The 20,205-nt window shown below is 39.7% G+C and overlaps 1 protein-coding gene across 1 annotated transcript in view; it reads right to left on the bottom strand.

The window, feature by feature from the left end:
- Positions 1-20,205, bottom strand: part of HEPHL1 (hephaestin like 1) — an 81,452-nt gene that overhangs the window by 48,839 nt on the left and 12,408 nt on the right. The window contains exons 2-5 of the mRNA XM_055283290.1: positions 14,680-14,924; positions 4,989-5,201; positions 4,201-4,380; positions 959-1,213 (exon numbers count right to left, since the gene is read on the bottom strand). Coding sequence (XP_055139265.1) covers positions 959-1,213; positions 4,201-4,380; positions 4,989-5,201; positions 14,680-14,924 — 893 coding nt within the window. The remainder of the gene's footprint in view (positions 1-958; positions 1,214-4,200; positions 4,381-4,988; positions 5,202-14,679; positions 14,925-20,205) is intronic.

Raw genomic sequence — 20,205 nt, 5'->3', positions numbered from 1 at the left:
GTCCTTCTTGCATGCATACATTTATCTTCTTAAATAACTGGGCTGATTATGTCACTAGTGTGCCTAAAGAGGTAAGGATCACACAGCCCCACCTCCTTAGCTTTGCTAAGGGGCCTGATGAGCCTCCCCAGGCTCTTCTGTCATCACTTCTCTGTAAGGAACATTATGGTCCAGCTAAGAAAGGACATAGTGTATGATGTCCGAAGAAACCAGGACCAAGTCATTCATCAGGCATTTAAGCCAACAAATGTTTATCATGCACCTATCATAGGCCATGAAGGAAGCTATAGGTCAATGGGTTTTGTCTCAATTTGAGGAAGAACATTCCAATAGAGCAGTCCAGAGATCAGATGAGCTGCTATAACTACTCACAAGAGATGTTCAAAACGAAATTAAATAATTCGAGGGGGGATTAGTCCTTATTATCCAGAAAGTCCTTTCCAGAGCTAAAACTTTATTACTCTACTTACAGTTGCTCAAAGAGAACATGTGTTTTTCCCAGTTCATATTGCTTCCTCAAAAGTCTTTCTTTCCTTCTTCATCTATTCAGTTCCTACTCATATTTCAAGGCTCATATTAGGAGCCAGCTCCTCAGGAAGCCTCTCTGATTGTTCCAGAGTAGTGACTGCAACACCCAAAGAGCATTTATCTCATTCTGCCTTAAATTGTATTCATTTTATGAATGTCTAACTATGTTTAACGACTAGATTATAGGTTCCTTGAAGGTCTCATCAATTTTTAATCACTTCCCCACTTTTTTCAGACAGAAGTGGTCAATAAATATCTGTTGATAGAATATCAAAGAGATGAGCATTATATTTTCCTGTATATTTGTTACCTAATTAAATATAGTACATACAAGACTCTGTCTAACAGTAGGCACTGGATGAGCACTGGTGACTGTGTGGTTTGATTGTACCATTCTAAACATATCAACTCTGGTCTTTATCCTTTTTACCTTGTAGGTGGTCGCTGACCTGGCAGGTTATCATCCACTTCCCAGGATTCTCGGCTATCATTTCTGTTGTAAGGAAGGTGGCTGGGAACAGGTTGACGACATCAGTCCGATGCCCTCTGCTGATGAAGGTGTTACCATAGAAATAGATGGAATGGATGTCTATCTCATTCCCCATTCCAAATAGGTGCCAGGACACAGATTCACCAACACACATATCAGGCTCAGGGAAGTTTCCGAAGAGGTATCCATTGAGGGCTGGAAACAGAAACAAACTAGTGGAAGAGACTCCCCTGCAGAGGCGACCGGGACCAGAAATGTTGGTAATACGGGCTTGAGCGTGGCTGGAAAACCAGTGCAGACCATTGGTTGTAAGGTTTTGGTGCAGAAAAACCTGGCTCTTAGAAATATATATTGTCCAAAAGAGAAATGAAATGTTTTTGTCAGTCTTTTTTCCAGAGAAAACACTCAATAAAAGTGAAGATCAGCATACGCTGAAAACAGCCTCGGAGCTGCTGTGGGAACGCAATAATGAGGAGAAAACAGAGTGCTGCTCATATTTACAGAAGGCTCAGTCACCTTCTGTCCTAATCCTTCACTGGCATATCTGCTGTCTCCACCAGATTCTGTGCTCCTTGGAACTAGAAACCCTGTCTTGTTCATCTTAACAGTTGTCAGGACCTAGCAGAAAAACTGGCACATAGTATCTACTTAATGAAGTGACAAAAGCATGTAGTAAGATGGAAAGAAAAGGAACTGATTAAAAGGGATTTATGAGAACTGTTTGTTTGTTTGTTTGTTTACTTTAAAAAGCCAAGAGAAAAACAGTTTTTACTACATGTTGCTGGGGCAGAATCTTATTAAGTTTATGGCGTAAGTCCAGGACCAAATACTTTAAAATCATCTAAATGGCAGCTGGGACTTGACCAAGTTCAGAAAAGAACTTGATTCAGGGAAAAGAACTTTAAAAAGTTACAACATCCCTTCTTAAGTTCGAACTGAGTTAAAAGCAATTGTTGCTGAAATGCCTAATGACTTAGGCAGCACAATTAATTCTAAATTATTTTAGTAAATTTAAATAAATTGATCAATAAATCTTGTACATATTAATTATCTTCCATAGGCTAGATTTTTTCAATTAAATTTTTTTTCTTTACTTGATTAGGTCTCCTTTTCCAGTCTCTCTCTTTCTTTTTTTTTTCTTTTGAGATGGAGTCTCGCTCTGTCACACCCAGGCTGAAGCGCAGTGGCACAATCTCAGCTCACTGCAACCTCTGCCTCCTGGGTTCAAAAGATTCTCATGCCTCAGCCTCCCCAGTAGCTGAGATTACAGGTGCCCACCACCATGACCAGCTAATTTTTGTATTTTTAGTAGAGAGAGGTTTTGCCATGTTGGCCAGGCTGGTCTCGAACTCCTGGCCTCAAGTGATCCTCCCACCTTGGCCTCCCAAAGTGCTGGGATTACAGGTGTGTGCCACAATACCCCACCCTTTTCCAGTCTTGAAGGATTGTTTGCAAACACACAACTACTTCAGCATACAGGCTAGGGTTTTTTGTTTTTGTTTTTTGAGACAGGGTCTTGCTCTGTCACCCAGGCTGGGGTGCAGTGGCACTTAGTTCACTGCAGCCTCAAACTCCCGGGCTAATGCAATCCTCTGACCTCAGCATCACAAGTAGCTGGGACCACAGGCATGTGCCACTATGCCCAGCTGATTTTTTTTGTTGTTTGTTTGAATTTTTTGTAGAGAACGGATCTCCCTATGTTGTCCAGGCTGGTTTTGAACTTCTGGCCTCAAGCAATCCTCCCACACCTGCTTCTCAAAGTGCTGGGATTATAGGCATGAGCCATTGTGCCTGAACAGGCTTCTTTTTATGATACATGTAATCTATGTTTGCTTATGTAATTCATTTCATTTTGTTGGACATTTTCACTTCAAAAGAATAAATACAGAGTAAGAGGAATTATTTGGGCAGGTAAGTCTTAAATAATCACAATTAGTAGTTTTCTGCAATATTTGAGATCATCGCTCCTATTTTGTAAAGGATATGCATTACAACTGGTCACAGCAATGATTTAAATTTACGTCTTCATTGACTCCATCCTTCATTGTTTTCTCTGCCTCCCTGCCTTCCCCTTTCTTTCTCTCCCTTACTTCCTTTCCTCCTAAAATATTTTCCAAGAATCACTACACACAAGTTTGCCAAAATACCACTAGAAGGAAAAGAAAAGGCATGCAATACAATGGAAATAGTCAATGTACTGACAATCATGCCTTGATGTGCCTAGGAATCAAATATGGCCAAATTTACATTTATTTGCTATGGGACTTCTCTCAGGAAACTCTCTGGCATTAATTATCACTTTGACCTTAGGCAAGTCATTGATAGTTTCTTGACCTCAGTTTCTCTTCTGTAAAATGGAGACATTAGATGATCTTCAGCTTCTTCTATTTCTCTTATTATTTTATGACTATATTGAGGATACCTTGGTTAGAACAATTCTGAGAGACAGACAAGCAATAGAAGAAGATATGTCAATGAATAAGGTGGGATATGTAGGTTGACTATTTCCTTTATGTTCACTAGAACTCTCTAAGAAAATCCTAAAATGCTACATTAAGCTACTGCTTTGCAAAACAGGCATGAGTAAGTGCCCTATCTCAACTAATGAAGTAACTATAGAAGTTCACTGTTTTGAACAAATACAGAGGCTGATGTATAGTGCATGCTCAGTAAATTTTGTTGATGTAAAGAATGCCTGGGAAATATAATGAATTCACAAGTGTTTATTTAAACCCCATGCATAACTCAGTTCTTAAAATTTAGCAGCGGCTCAGAAAATGGTTACTGGATGAAGCAAAATGTTGCAAAACACAGGATTATTATAGGATGATGATTTCATTCTCCTTTCTCCTTCCAGTCAGTCTAAGCCCACCCATGCTCTGGGCTCACCTCAGGCACCAATTCTTTTCCAATTACAATATAACATTGATCCCTCCATTTTCCCAAAGCTCTGTGGCTTTGTCCACACTGTATGCCAATTTAGCATATATCCACTGCTTTGTCCCCCTCAGATTGTTTCAGTTTCAAACATGTCATGTATTGTATCACTTTCTAACCATGGTTATCACTGAGTTATAAATCATGCCAAACTCAGATCAACATTTCTGCGTATTTTTTATCCCTTGTAGTACCTTATAGTATAAAAGGCCTGGTATATGTTTGGGAACATGGGAGGTACTCACCATGCATTTTGTTACTCCTCTGGAAAACAGCATCTTTCTTGTCAACTGAATCAGGGTCGGTGCAGAAATGTTGGATATTTTCATTGAGGTACCAGCTTTGATTCTCATCCACAAGAGTAAACATTATAACAAACTCTCGATCCACATCATTCCGCGTCCCTGAATATCTATTCAGGATACCTATCAGGCACATTCAAAAGAGTAGAGAGAAAGAACTAAATCAAGATGAGCTTTGCTTCCTTCCAGTAGTGTCAGGTAAGTGTGAAGTTTGGTGAAGACCTATACCTACAAGGATAACCCACAATATAAAATCAGCAGAAGGCTTTAATGGAAATGACAGAGCCATAGAAGAGAAAAGTCATAAAACAGAAATCTTCATAATCACATACTTGGAAGGCTGGCTGTCTCTCAAGGGAGTTCATTTTATTGACAAAGTACAGACATGCTAAGTCAATTAACAAGGGATAAAATAGCAAATGATTATTTGGGTGAAATAATGAAGCAAAAGGCATTCCTGGTCATTTGGCTAAATTTCTCACTTTTCTAAACATTGTGTTATGAAATATCATTTTCTTAAAATAAAGTCTCAGAATGCTGTGATGATTCTTAGACAAAAATCTGAATTATTGCCCTCTGCTATGGTGTCAGATTGATCTTCCATGCTAGAATTTCTAAAGAAATTTGGAAGAAGAGGCACATTCTGTGTGGAGCAAAGGAGGTAGGCAAAATAAGACCTGAATCTTATTCACATTTCAACTCCCTAGTTACCTGGAAACAAAGCTCCTTACCTTCCTTGCAGACCAGCAGGGGGCCAATTAGCCCAGAGCAGATGTCCTTAGGGGCGTCGATGTGCGAATGGTACACCCAGGTCAGGCAGTTGGCATCAGCTGGAGCAGGTGCATATTCTTCTCTCACCGGCCAGACGTAGGTGTAGTTTTTCCCAGGAGGAACCATGTCATCATTTTTGTCCCTTCCAGATGTTCCATCTGGGTATAGGGCTCCTTCCAAAAAATAATAAAAAAAGATAAAGCATAGTTAAAACAGAGAGATCACATGCTATAGTAGAGAGGGCCAGAGCTTTGGAATCAAACATAACTGAATTAAAATTTGCTATGGGACTTGAGGCAAGTTACTTAAATTCTCAATGTCTCTGTTCTCTATCAGTAAAACTGAAATGTTGATATCTATCCTACAGGGATATAAGAACTAACTGAGTGCCAATTCACTGGCCACCACAGGTGATGGCCAGATTGAGCTACACAAGCTGGAAGCTGCAGATGACATTGCATACCAGTTCTTATGCTCTCATAACATCACCTACCTTCCGGCAGAGCAGTCTGTGCCCCTCCAGCTGCCCCAGTAAGGACCCACCCTGCCTGTACTTCCTCAAGCCAACTGGGCCACAGCCCCAATGATTCTTAACAGTGTCTTCCTTCTGCTCCTACCTGAGAAATCACTGTGAAATTTCATGATTGGCTTAAAGTGAAGAAAATAAAAGTAAAATTACTTCAGATGTCTAATTATCAAATGAAGCTCTTTCTTTCTTCGCACATTCAACTACTTTTTTATCCACTCCCCTATGGAAAATTCCCAAGTGCCTATGCAGACTGCCTTTAGGTCCCAATTTGAGGTCTACTGTAGCTCCAGCCTAGGTACTGCAATTGGCAGAACTAAGGTAGGGCAATGTGTGTGATGGACTGGGGAGAACAGTTGTCAGCCTGAGTACACATGTAGGCTCCATCCTGTCATTGATTGAAGATTTGAGGGTAAAGGCACATGCAGCTGAATTGAAAAGGTAGGCCTCAATTTTCCCAGCAGTTCCTGCACAGATGCAGCTGAAGAGAGGTGCTGGAGAGGGTCAGAGAGAAAGTGGTCTGTCTCTTACTATAAGGTTGATTCTCTTTAACTGTGTGACCAGTGGAAAGAAGTGTGAACTAACTGAGTGCAGATTGAAGAATCTGCTTCTGTTGAAATGGTTAGGCCTGATTGTTGCCCCCCAGGGTCCTAATACTTGGATGGACAAAGATAGTGCAAGAGGAGCCCTAGACTGAGATCTGAGTCCTGTTGAAGACTTCTTTCTACCCTCAACTTTGGTCCCTCTCAAATATCCAATGGAATTCCAACTTGAAGTATTGAATCCTCCTGGGGCTAAACATGCTTGCCAAAGATGTGTACATCCTGTGTTCCTGGCTTCCTTGTTCAGAGACTGCTCTTCTCCAGGGCTCTGTGCCTGTGCTTTGAAAGCAGATCTGTATAAACTGTTGTTAATAAATGACACTCAGACCTTCCCCCAAAAAAAAGAACAAATAGACAACTCAACAGTTAATTGTCGAAGATTTCAATACTCAACTCTCAATAACTGATAGAACACCTAAACAGAAAATCAGCAAGGATATAGGAGACTTGAACAACACTATGAACCAATTATACCTAAATGATGTCTCTGGAACATTTCACCCAATGACTGTAGAATATACCTTCTTTACAGAGCACGTGAATGATTCTCCAGAATGGAGCATATACTAGGCATAAAATAAGTTTCAATACATTGAAAAGGATTACTATCATACAAAGCATATTTTTCAATCACAATGGAATTAAATATCTACAGAAAGAAATCTTCGAAATCATCTAAATATTTGGAAGTAAAATGATACTCTTCTAAGTAACCCATAGGTCAAAGAAGAAATCACAAGGGAAATTGTAAAATATTTTGAACTGAATTAAAATGAAGACAAAAATATCAAAATTTATGAGATACAGGTAAAACCATGCTTAAAAAGGAAATTTAGATTTTAAATCATCTATCTCAGAATTAAAAAAAACTCTGAAATCAATAACCTAAGCTTTCATCTTAAGAAACTAGAAAAAGAAGAGAAAAACAAACCCAAAGCAAGCAGAAAGAAGAAATAAAGATTGGAACAGAAATCAATGAAAGAGAAAACAGAAAAAAAATACAAAATAGATGAAACCAAAAGTTGGTACTTAGAAAAGATCAACAAAATTGAGACAACTTCATTTAGACTGGCCAAGAGAGAAAGAGAACACTAATTGCCAAAGTCAGGAATGAAAGAGGCAACATCGCTGACCACACAGAAATTAAAAGGATCATAAGGAAATATTATAGGCCAAAATATTAGACAACTGAGATGAAACATGCAAATTTCTAGAAAGACACAAGTTACCAAAACTGACTAAAATATAAAAATAAAAAATTGGAATATACCTATAACAAGAAATTGAATTAGTAACTAAAGATCCTCCCTGAAAGTAAATTCAGGTTCAGATGGTTTTATATAAAAATTCCATCAAATACTAAGAAAAATCCATGCTAATCCTTTACAAAATCTTTCAGAAAATAGAACAGTGGAGACTTTCCAATTCATTCTGAGGCAAGTATTACCTTGACAACAAAATCAGATACAAACATCACAGGAAAACTACAAACCAATATCCCTCATGACTTAGACACAAAAATTCTTAACAAAATATTAGCAAATCGCATCCATCAGCATATAAAAAGGATTGTATGCCATGGCCAATGGGATTTACCCCATGATTGCCAGGTTGGCTTAACATCCAAAAATTAGTTAATGTAATAATATATCAATATATCTCAATAGATGTAGAAAAGCCACATGACCATCTCAATGGATATAGAAAAGTATTGAACAAAATCCAGTACTTACTTAGTGAAAATCTCTCAACAAACTAGGAATACAAAGGAATTTCCTCCAGTCCCAGCTAAAGCAATCAGACAAGAGGAAGAAATAAGGACATCCAAATTGGAAAGGAAAAAGTCAAATTATCCTTATTTGCAGATGATATAATCTTACATTTGGAAAAACCTAACGACTCCACCAAAAACTATTATAACTTACAAATTTAGTAAAGTTGCAGGATAGAAAATCAACATACAAAATCAGTAGCATTTCGATATGCCAACAGTGAATAATCTGAAAAAGAAATCAAGAAAGTAATCCCATTTACAGTAGCTACAAATAAAATTAAATACCTAGAAGTTAACTTAACTAAGGAAATGAAGGATCTTTATAATGAAAACTATAAAACACTGATTAAAGAAACTGAAGAGGACAAAAAAATGGAAAAACATTTCATGTTCATGGATTGGAAGAATCAATATTGTTAAAATGTTCATACTGCCCAAAGCAATCCCTATCAAAATACCAATGACAGTCTTCACAGAAATTGAAAAAACATTCCTAAAATTTATACAGAACCACAAAAAAACCAGAATAGCCAAAGCCATCCTAAGTAAAAAGGACAAAACTGGAGGAATCACATTACCTGACTTCAAATTATACTACAGAGCTATAGTAACCCAAATGGCAAGGCACTGGCATAAAAACAGACACATAGACAAATGGTACAGAATAGAGAACCTGGAAATAAATCCATACGTCTACAGTGAACTAACTTTTGACAAAGGTGCCAAGAACACACACTGGGGAAAAGACAGTCTCTTCAATAGATGGTACTAGGAAAACTGGATATCCATATGCAGAAGAATAAAACTAGACTCCTATCTCTCACCATAGACAAAAATCAAATCAAATCAAAATGGATTAAAAACTTTAAGACCTTAAACTATAAAACTGCTACAAGAAAATACTGGGCAAACTCTCCAGGACATTAGTCTGGGCAGATTTCTTGAGTAATACCCCACAAGCACAGGCAACCAAGGTAAAAGTGGACAAATGGGATCACATTAAGTTAAAACGCTTCTACACAGCAAAGGAAACAATCAACAAAGTGAAGAGACAATCCATAGGATGGGAGAAAATATTTGCAAACTACCTACCTGGGATTAATAACCAGAATATATAAGGAACGCTATAGGAAAAAATCTAATTACCAGATTAAAAAATGGGCAAAAGATCTGAACAGCTATTTCTCAAAAGAAGACATACAAATGGTAAACAGGTGTATGAAAAGGTGCTCAACATTATTGGTCATCAGAGAAATGTAAATCAGAACTACAATGAGATATTCTCCCAACCCAGTTAAAATGACTTTTATTCAAAAGACAGGCAATAAAAAATGCTAGTGAGGATGTGGAGAAAATGGAACCCTTGTACATTGTTGGTGGGAATGTAAATTAGTACAACCACTATGGAGAGCAGTTTGAAATTTCCACAGAAAACTAAAAACAGAGCTATCATATGATCCAGCAATCCCACTGGTATGGGTACATATCCCATTTTAATGTACCCCCAAAAAAGGAAATCAGATATCTGCACTCCCATGTTTATTGCAGCACTATTTACAGTAGCCAAGATTTGGAAGCAAACTGTGTCTATCAGCAGACAAACGGATAAAGATGTGGTACATATACACAATGGAGTACTATTCAGCCACAAGAAAGAATTTGCAACAATGTGGATGGAATCAGAGGTCATTACGTTAAGTGAAATAAGCCAGGCACAGAAAGACAAACTTCACATGTTCTCACTTGTTTGTGGGAACTAAAAATTAAAACAATTGAACTCATAGAGAATAGAAGGATGGATACCAGAAGCCAGGAAGGGTAGTGGAAAGGTGGGAGGAAGTGGGGATGGTTAATGGATACAAAAAACAGTTAGAAAGAATTAATAAGACCTATTATTTGCTAGCACAACAGGGTGACGATAGTCAAAAATAATTTAATTGTGCATTTTAGAATAATGAAAAGAGTATAATTGGATTGTCCGAAACACAAAGGATAAATGCTTGAGGTGATGGATACTCCATGTACTATGATGTTATTATTATGCATTGCATGCTTGTATCAAAATATCTCATGCAATCCATAAACATATACTATGTTCCCACAAAAATTCAAAATTAAAAAAAAGAAAGAAAAAATGTACAGCTAGCCTCATGCCTAATGGAGGAAGACAAAATGCTTTCTTCCTAAGATTGGGAAAAAGGTAAGAGTATTTGGTCTCACTACTAATATTACATATTTTCCTAAAGGTTATAGCTGTGTAATAAGTAAAAAGAAAAAACTTAAAGGTATACAGACTGGTAAGGAAGAATTAAAACTCTCTTCATTCACAATGGCTTAAGTCTGTACATAGAAAATTCCAAGAAATCCACTAAACATCTACTAACAAACAAGTTTAGCAAGGAAGTAGAATATAACTTCAACATACAAAAATTAATTCTATTTCTATGCACTAGCACCAAACAATCCAAAAATGAAATTAAGAAAACTATTCCATTCATAACATCAACAGAAAAAATAAAACACTTTGGAATAAATTTAACAAAAGAAATGCAAATCTTGTATACTAAAAACTAAAACATTATTGAGAGAAATTAAAGACCTAAATTTCATGTTCATGGATTGACAGACTCAATATTGGTAAGATGGCCATTTGTTTTTAAATGCACATGGAATTTTCCTACCATTTATCAACCAAATTAACACAAAGCAACTGCTATCAAAATCCTAGCTGATTTTTTTGGTAAAAATTAATAAGGTGATCAAATGTATATATGGAGGGAAAGAACCTAAATAGCCAAAAAGCCTTGAAAAGAATAACAAAGTTGAAGGATTTATGCGACTCCATTTGAAAACTTACTAGACTTTCACAGTAATCAAGACACTGTGGCATTGATCCAAGGATAAATATATAGATCAATGGAGCAGAATTAAGAGCACTGAAATTATCTCCTTATACTTACGGTCACTGATATTTTTTTTTTTTTTTTTTTTTTTTTTTTTTTACTACAGCCTACGATTCATTCATCTTTTATTCTCAGGACCCAGAGTCAGTGTCTGGCACCTGGGAGTCAGTGTCTGGCACCTGATGGGTGCTCAATGAAAGGTTTATTCCTTTGGATAAATGCCCAGTAGTGGGACTGCTGGGTCATATGGTAGTTCTATTTTTCATTTTTTGAAGAATCTCCGTACTGTTTTCTGTAGTGGCTGTACTAATTTACATTGCCACCCACAGTGTATAAGTATTGTCTTTTCTTTGTGTCTTTGCCAGTATCTGGTTGTTTTTGTTTTTTGGGTTTTGGGGGGGTATTTTTTTGTCTTTTTGATACTAGTCATTTTAGCTGGGGTAAGATGAGATCTCATTGTAGTTCTCATTGCATTTCCCCAATGATTAGTGATGTTGATCTCATTGCATTTCCCCAATGATTAGTGATGTTGAGCATTCTTTTTATATACCTATTGGCCATTTGTATGTCTACTATACCAGTATTAAGTGGGGTTTGTTTTTGTTTTGTTTTGTTTTTTGTTTCTTTTGAGATGGAGTCTTCCTCTGTCACCCAGGCTGGAGTGCAATGGCATGGTCTCGGCTCACTGCAGCCTCCACCTCCCAGGTTCAAGCGACTCTCCTGCCTCAGCCTCTCAAGTAGCTGGGGTTATATGCATGTGCCACAACTCCTGGCTAATTTTTTGTATTTTTAGTAGAGATGGGGTTTCGCCTGTTGGCCACGCTGGTCTCAAATGCCCGACCTCAGGTGATCCACCCACCTCGGCCTCCCAAAGTGCTGGGATTACAGGCATGAGCCACCATGTCCAGCCAGTATTAAGTGTTATGAGATAAACCAACACACTTCTGAAACGGGACAGTCCTGCAGACAGGATAGAGAAGGTTTCCTGGGTAAGCAACATTTGAAATGTTCTTAATTTAAGGACCTATGAATGTTTTCAGGGACTCTGAGAACCTCTTAAAAGTGGGTTCAAAATTTTGTCCACAGGCTGCGCACAGTGGCTCATGACTGTTATCCCTGCACTTTGAGAGGCCAAGGTAGGAGGACTGCTTGAGGCCAGGAATTTGAGGCCAGCCTGGATAACACAGCAAGATCCTATCTCTATGAAAAAATTTTAAAAATTAGCCAGGTATAGTGGCAGATGCCTGTGGTCCCAGCTACTTGGGAGGGTGAGGCAGGAGGATCACTTGAGCACAGGAGTTCAAGGCTGCAATGAACCATGATTGCACTACTGCACTCCATCCTGAGTGACAAAGTGAGACCCCATCTCAAAAAAAAATTATGCACATACATATTTTTCTGGTGCAAGGGCTCATGGCTCTCACAGATGCTCAGAAAGATCTGTGGTGCACCAATGTTTATAGAGGTATTATTCACAATAGCCAAGATGTGGAAACAATCAAAGCATTCATCAACAGATGAATGGATAAACAAAGTGTGGTATATACATGCAATTGAATAGTATTCAGCCTTAAAAGGAATTACATTATGATGCATACTACAATATGCATAAGCATTGAAAATATTATGCTAAGTGAACTAAGCCAGACACAAAAGGCACATTCATAGACACAGAAAGTAGAGTAGAAATTACCAGTGGGGCAGCAAAAGGGAGGAATGGAGAGGTATTGATTAATGGCTATATAGTTTCGGTTTGGGATGATGAAAAGGTTGTGGAAATAGATAATGGTGATGATTGTACAACCCTGTGGATGTAATTAATGCCACCAAATTGAACACTTGAAAATGGCTAAGATGGTAAATTTTATGTTCATATGTTTTACCACAATTTTTTTGAGAAAAGAATTTGTAGCCCTATAAAGCTTTAGAATCACTGGCCTAAATGATTTTTCAGGACACCATTAATTCTATTAAGGCATGCTTTCCAGAAACACATGGAGGAATGAAGACAAAAATTATACTTAAAGATGCCCCTATTTTCTCCACATTTGAAAAGGCAGGCACAACTATCTTGGTACATCTTTACTTTCTACCTGCAGCATAAATAAGACACATGGAGTCAAACTGAACACCCGTCAGTGATAAACTTGATAAAGAAAATGACATGCATATATACCTTGGAATACTATGCAGCCATAAGAAGAATGAGATGATGTCCTTTGCAGGGACATGGATAAAGCTGGAGGCCATTATCCTTAGCAAAGTAACACAGGAAGAGAAAACCAAATATCACATATTCTGACTTACAAGTGGGAGCTAAATTATGAGGACACATGGACACATAGAGGGGAACAACACACACTGGGGCCTAGCAGAGGATGGAGGGTTGGAGGAGGGAGAGGATCAGGAAAAATAACTAATGGGTACTAGGCTTAATTCCTGGGTGATGAAATAATCTTTACAACAAATCCCCATGACACAAGTTTACCTATGTAACAAACCTGCACTTATATCCCTGAACTTAAAATAAAAGTTAAAAAAACTATATTAAAGAAAATGCATTCATAGTTACACCTTAAAATTTACCTGGCACAATTTTTGTGCTCATCCTCAACAACCAAGAACTACCAAATCTTGGCTGCACTCCAGGTGGAGGAAAAGAGCCCAGAACAAAGGGCAATCCTAGTTGTGTGTTGACCATCAGAGTTCTCTCCTCTGGCTGCTTATAGAGACATGGCCGGGGCAGCTGCCTCACAAGTTAGGCTGCCTTGGGATATTTGTTAATGCCCAGAAACTCCTCCTTGATGATAATGTGAGTTGCATCAGAGTTAATGGCACTGTGCTGGCACATTTCCTAGAAGCAGTCACCTAGCAGGTACAGCACCTTTCAACCTATTCCACCAGGTCATGAGCAAGAATGAAATACAGGATTCAAAAAAAATATTTTTGATGTTGGAGAAATACTTCTGTCTCAAAAGTCTAAGAAAGTTGTTTAATATTTTTCAATTAGGGAGGAATCCAGAAACTGCCCTAATGAAACTCCTAACGTACACACAAGAAGTAAGACAGGACTGCTTCACAAAGGCAGCACCAAAAACAGCAGCCTGAAGCAAGGAGTGGGGATCAGCTTCTGTTGATAAAAATGTACCCACAGCCAAGGCTGCTACTGGAGATAGGAGCACGTTGCCCTTTATCCAGTATGCAAATCAGGCACAACTAAGTGACAAGGAAGAAAGCTAGTGTGCTCCTGGGGCGTGGTGGAGCAGGTACCGAGGAGTTCTGTGTCAACATAAAGAAGAGCAAGAAAGAGGAGAGGGAGGAAATAAGGGAAAGAAAAAGCATGAAGGGGAGCCAGGCATGGTGGCTCATGCCTGTAATCCCAGCACTTTGAGAGGCCTAGGTGGGCGGATCATTTGAGGTCAGGAGTTTGAGACCAGCTTGGCCAATGTGGTGAAGCCATATTTTCTCTACTAAAAATACAAAAAATTAGCGGGGCGTGATGGTGCACATCTGTAATCCCAGGTACTAGAGAGGCTGAGGCAGGAGAATATCTTGAACCAGGGAGATGGAGGTTGCAGTGAGCTGATATCATGCCACTGCACTCCAGCCTGGACAACAAAACAAAACAAACAAAACAAAAAAAACAAAAACAAACAAACAAACAAATAAAAAACAAGAAAGGGAAGAGAGAGACAGAATAGATAGATGGAGATGGATGGAGAAGGAGACAGAGAGAAGATAAATATATTCATGTAATCACTGTGCTCCTAAAATCTCTTTAACTCTGACAGTTACCTTACTTATGAAATAGAGACAAGACCCCAATAATAAAGGATTGATATTTACCTTCTGAATCTTTGTTGTAGAAAACGCCATGTGGATGCAGAGAGTAAGGTCGAGAAGCAAAGTTCTTTAAATGAATGACAATCACATCACCCACTTCAGCCCTCAAGATGGGGCCCAGGAATCCAAGCCAGGGAGGTTTGGGGATCTCTATGGAGTAGGTTCCATCAGTGAAGTGTCTGTAAACAGCCTTTTTGTAAATACTGCCTATCCTGTTGGGCCCTCTTTCGAGAAATAAGGTTGCAAGTCTAAAAGTAAGAAGAAAAACATTTTTAACCGAAATGAAAAGAGAAGCCCTAATAGCTTACCATTAGGAGTTTATAAAGTATTGCATGTATGACCTCTCATTTGGTGTTCACTATAAACTGCGACCTCTGTAGGGCTGGGAAGATTATCCTCAATTTACTAATGTGGAAATGAGATTCAGCAATTAAGGGGCAAGCCAAAGGGCACAAGCAGTATTCACAATCAAACTAAAACAAATCCAAAGAACTCTAAAGCCACACTACAAATTTGCCCCTTTCCACTCAACATGTTCCCCTTTGCTTTTTCATTTAACTAACACTCATTGCACATTTACTGCATTCCCAGCCTGTGACTAGATGGTGTACAAAAGTTTGTAATCAAATAATGGGCTTAGATGATTAAGTGTCAAGTGAATGATTGATACAACAGATACAGGCTCAACATTTCTAGGAACGTAATAGTTCAGGGAGGCCAGGCATAGTGGTCCACACCTGTAATCCCAGCAATGGGAGGCCAAGGCAGGCAGATCTCTTGAGCCTAGGAGTTCAAGACCAGCCTGGGCAACATAGTGAGACCCTGTTTCTGCAAACAAACAAAAAAGCCGGGCATGGTGGTGGGCTGCCTGTAGTCCCAGCTACCTGATATGCTGAGGCAGGAGGATCACTCAAGCCTGGGAAATCAAGGCTGTAGTGAGCCATGATCATGCCAGCCTGGGTGACAGAGCAAGACTCTGTCTTAAAAAAAAAAGACAGCCAGGCATAGTGGCTCATGCCTGTAATCCCACTTTGGGAGGCTAAGGTGGGAGGATCACTTGAGCCTGGGAAGTTAAGGCTATGGTGAGCCAAGATCGCACCACTGCACTCTAGCCTGGATGACAGAGCAAGATCCTGTCTCAAAAAAAAAAAAATGGTTTGGAGAAGGAAAAGATTGCTGTGGGTACAAGAGGTCAGACAATTCCAAGAATTATGGAGAAGTAGGATTGGATAACAAAAGGGAAAAGTGAGGACACTCAGTGGGACAACAGATGTACAGTGAGGAGGAAGCAGTGCAGATGGAATGGGAAGAGCAGGTTATAGGCTGGTGCACAGGTCTAGGAAGTGAGGAGTGAGAGATAAGGATGCAGGTACGTTCCAGAGATAGACTGACAAGTTTAATTCTGGGTTGGAGAATTTAAAATTTATCTTGGAAGCACTGAGACTCACTGAGGTTTTTCACAAAGTTGGTGACATAATAATCATGTGTTCAAGGACCCTTCTATGGCAGTGGTGTGCAAGTTTCAGAGGAGCTGAGGTAAAGGCAGAGCAAAGTTGAGGGGCAGAGAGACTGTTATGAGACCAGAATGAGGTGGTGCAATAGAAGAAAAGGGGTGGACATGAGAAAAACAGAATTCTAAGACTTGAGATGACCAGATGCCCTCCTGGGGACCTAGATGTAGGGCAGACTCAGTCCCTGGTGTCTGGAAGCCTGAAACAATAGCACCACTTGGGAGTTGCCCAACAATCTTCTCTTGGAGAAGTGAAGCCCCCTTCCCCACTCTCAGTCTATTTGCTTGGCATGGAGCTCCTATCCTAGCTCCAGCTCCATAAATACTGGCTTCCACTTGAGCAAAAGCTCCACCACTCCTGGGTGCAGCCATCCCAATGTAGCTGTGTCCCTTTTGGGGGCAAGAGGCCACATCTTACTCTGAGACACACTCCTGCAAGTGTCCGTGCACTTATTCTCTCTCAGTTATCCAACAAAATTAATTATACCAAGCCCTGCCCTCAGTACCAGGGATATGGAGGAAAAAAGACAAAGCCCCTATTCTGGAAGGGAGAGTTATGAGAACACGGATTATGTTTTGGGGCATCTAATCTGAAGTCAAAGATAAGTCAGGGGAAGTTTCCTTAAGGAAGTAATGCTTCAGTATACTCTCAAACAATGAAGAGTTACTCAAGAAAAAAAAAATAGAAAAAGTTGATGTAGAAGACATTTTAAAGTTTTGGCAACTCGGCACACACACTCCACTCTTTGAGGAGTGAGGAGTGTGCCCAGAGTAGGAGAGCACACCTTTCCCACTCTCATTCTCTGTTCTTCAGATGGGGCTCCATCCCCCAGCCCCACTAATGGAGCAAGTGTCTCAGCCTAGCCTATGAGCACGCCAAGTTTCTCTAATAAGCTGTTGTTAGGGCAGGACTTGTGATCCAGACCTGGCCAATTGATATCATTCATCCCCCAGCCAGCCTACCTTGGGCCACTATGATTAGTTCAGGGACAGCCACAGAGTGTCTGATTGGTTAAATCTGAGAAAATCTAGGGACTTGTGAAGAATCTCTTTCTTGTGTACTTGGAACTGGGACATGAGTCTGGAGCTTCAGGTAACCGTAGGAGGAAGTCTGTCTGAGAGTTGTTTATTCCTCTAATCTCTTAAATTTGGCTATTGACTTTTTCCCCTCTAATCAACTCCTACTTGTTTTCATCATCGTATGACTATTTCTTTTCATTTTGTCTGTTTTTATTTTATTGTACTTTCTATGCTTTTACTCAGTTCCAAGAATTCAATCATTCATATAATTTATTCAAAAAATGTGTTAAGCATGTATCAGGTATCATGGAGCACTTCTCTTTTCTACTTTTCTGTGGCTCTAGTAATTTTTTCTGTTTTTCTTTTCTTTCCCAATCGTTTCCAAAGGAAACCTATCCCAGCCTTTCCCAAAGGAATTAATGTCTAACAGAGTATTCAGTCCACCCACTCTGGGCCAGAATGAGCAAGTCATGCAGTTTTGTTCATTCCAGGTCCACAGTGAGTGTCAGGGTAATTCTAAGATGGGTAGACCAGTTGGATCTAGAAGACTCTAGAAGCTCTGTTCTATGGCATTGGAGCCTGAAAAGTTGTGAGATGACTCAAGTCTCACAAATTCCTCTAGAGTGTCCTGCACCAACTCTTCCCATCCCTCACCCCTCTCAGCATAGGGCACAATGATCCTCTTTGATTCTTCTCTCCCTTCTCCAAGTCAGAATCCTAGGCAGACACCTTGGTCAGGCACCCTTGTCTAGTCCCAAGCCCCAGCCTCAGATATCAGCAGGTGGAGCTATAAACTCATAGACCCTTGGGGTTCAGCCTTTAACTGTACCTCATTTGAATTCCTATTCTGTCCAGAGACAGACCCAGGGACAGTGCTCTTTCTGAGGTGGACATATTTCCTGGACCAGAATATATAAAGTTTATACTCATGTATGACTGTGTCACCCTAATGAAATAAGCCCTTAAGGGCTTCCATGAACTTCAGGCATTTCAGTGGTGGTATAAAAGAAAAGCAATAAATAAAATTAAATTTAAAAGAGACTTTCATGACCACTCTGGAGGGGGACCAACAGGAGGGCTCTGCCTGCCTTTGTCATAGGCTCTGGCTGCCCCTATCACCCCGCATGACCCCTTTAGGAACTCTCCCAGGATATACCTAATGTAAATGATGAGTTAATGGATGCAGCACACCAACATGGCACATGTATACATATGTAACAAACCTGCACGTTGTGCACATGTACCCTAGAACTTAAAGTATAATAAAAAATTTTAAAAAAAAGGAACTCTCCCAGAAGATCCCATGGGCATCACCTCTGTTTCAGTCTTGGGTAAGCTTGAAGGCCATTCTGCTGACTTTCAACAAGTACAGATTAAGGATTTATAGCATGCAAAGTACTGGGCTAGATGTTGTTTTGAGTACAATAATGAAAAAGGTACAATCTCTAAATAAGTACGTTTGTAGTCAAGAGGAAGGAACATTGTTACCTGCACAAAGGAAACTGCTAAGAATTGTAGGAAAAGAACATGTTATGGGAATTTAGGACAGAGAGAGAGACACCTCAATACCTTGCTCAAGTAGAAGGAAGAGCTTGAGAAAGGTGTCCAGGTGAGAGAATTAGAGGTCAGTTCAGGAAATCACAGGCAGCTTCATAGGACCAGAAAATTTGATAAGAGGGAAACTGTGGAGAATTTGAGTGCTTGGCTAAGCCATTTAGATGTAATTATATCTTCAAATAAGAGCCACTGAAGATTCTTAAACAGATATATTTAACCAGATCTGTGTCTTGGGAAGACAATTTTGGAAGGATCCCATATCTGATTCCTCTTCATAACACCTGCCCACATGATTTTTCTCATCTGCTTCTGCTCACTGGATCAAGCCCCTTCCTTACCTTCTACCTCTGAACATTGAGTCATTACATCTGTATGTTCACCAGGGCTCTATTTAACTTCATGCCTGATTTGGGGGATGTTATTCCTTGGTATCTGATTCCGCTGGGCCTCCTACTCCCAGTGACTCAGGGTGGCATCTGCTTGCCTATCTAGTCTGGGACTTTCTTTGTGAAGTTTTATTATCTTTCTTTACTTAAATGTCATCTTTTCTGCATTGCTCTCCCTTCTTTCTGACAAGGGGCAGACCTGCTGACAAATAGGGTTTACAGCCACATTCCTTTGTTGATGGAATCACACCAGGTCTGATAGCCTTTGTATTAAATAATGAATCTTTGTTAGCTTCATTAAGGTTGGGAAAAACACTATAGATCAAAAAGATAAAGAGATATTTTCAGGGCTTCATCTTCATTCCTCAAAGACATGATCACGTTAGTATACAGTGACTCAGGCACTCCTACTTCAAAGCAACTCCTACTTCAAAGCTCCTAAGCAGTCTTAATAATAAATGGTGGCTTTGCCCACCCTGAAGACTTTTCAGGATGATGGAGCTAGAGATCAACATATTGAGCAGCCTGGAATCCATCCTTGCATGGAGCAGAAGATGGGAACCACCCTAGAAGGTAGAAGAATCACTTAGGCAGATGGAGGAAAGGACATCTGAGTCAAGCTGGGGAGAAGGATCCACAGGTTCAAATCAAAGCAGAAAAAGTCCTGTTTGAAGCAACAGCTTTTCTCTCCAACCTCATTTCCTCCCTCTTTGCCCCAACTCCCAGGTCCCCATGCTTCTGCCAGATCAGACACTGTCTTCTTGGTACACACCATGTCCTTTCAGCATTTTAAGACTTCTGCACATTCTTTTTCCTGGGCCTCAATGGTCTTCCTCATTCTCTACCTGCCAAGCACCCTTTGAGGTAGGTTCACACTCTTCCTCTTTTCCTCCTCTCTACATACACAGTGCTCTGTTCTTGTGCTAATAATGGTACTCACCAAAGCGTGTTACAATGAGATATGCACATCTCTGGTTTGTGAGCTCATTGAAGACAATACCCCTTTAAACATCCTTTTTATTCCTAAGCCTCAGCAACTTGCCTGGCAGAGTTGAT

The sequence above is a fragment of the Symphalangus syndactylus genome, chromosome 6, assembly GCF_028878055.3.
Source record: "Symphalangus syndactylus isolate Jambi chromosome 6, NHGRI_mSymSyn1-v2.1_pri, whole genome shotgun sequence".
In the NCBI taxonomy this organism is placed as follows: domain Eukaryota; kingdom Metazoa; phylum Chordata; class Mammalia; order Primates; family Hylobatidae; genus Symphalangus; species Symphalangus syndactylus.
This window is presented reverse-complemented; position numbering and strand designations above follow the sequence as displayed.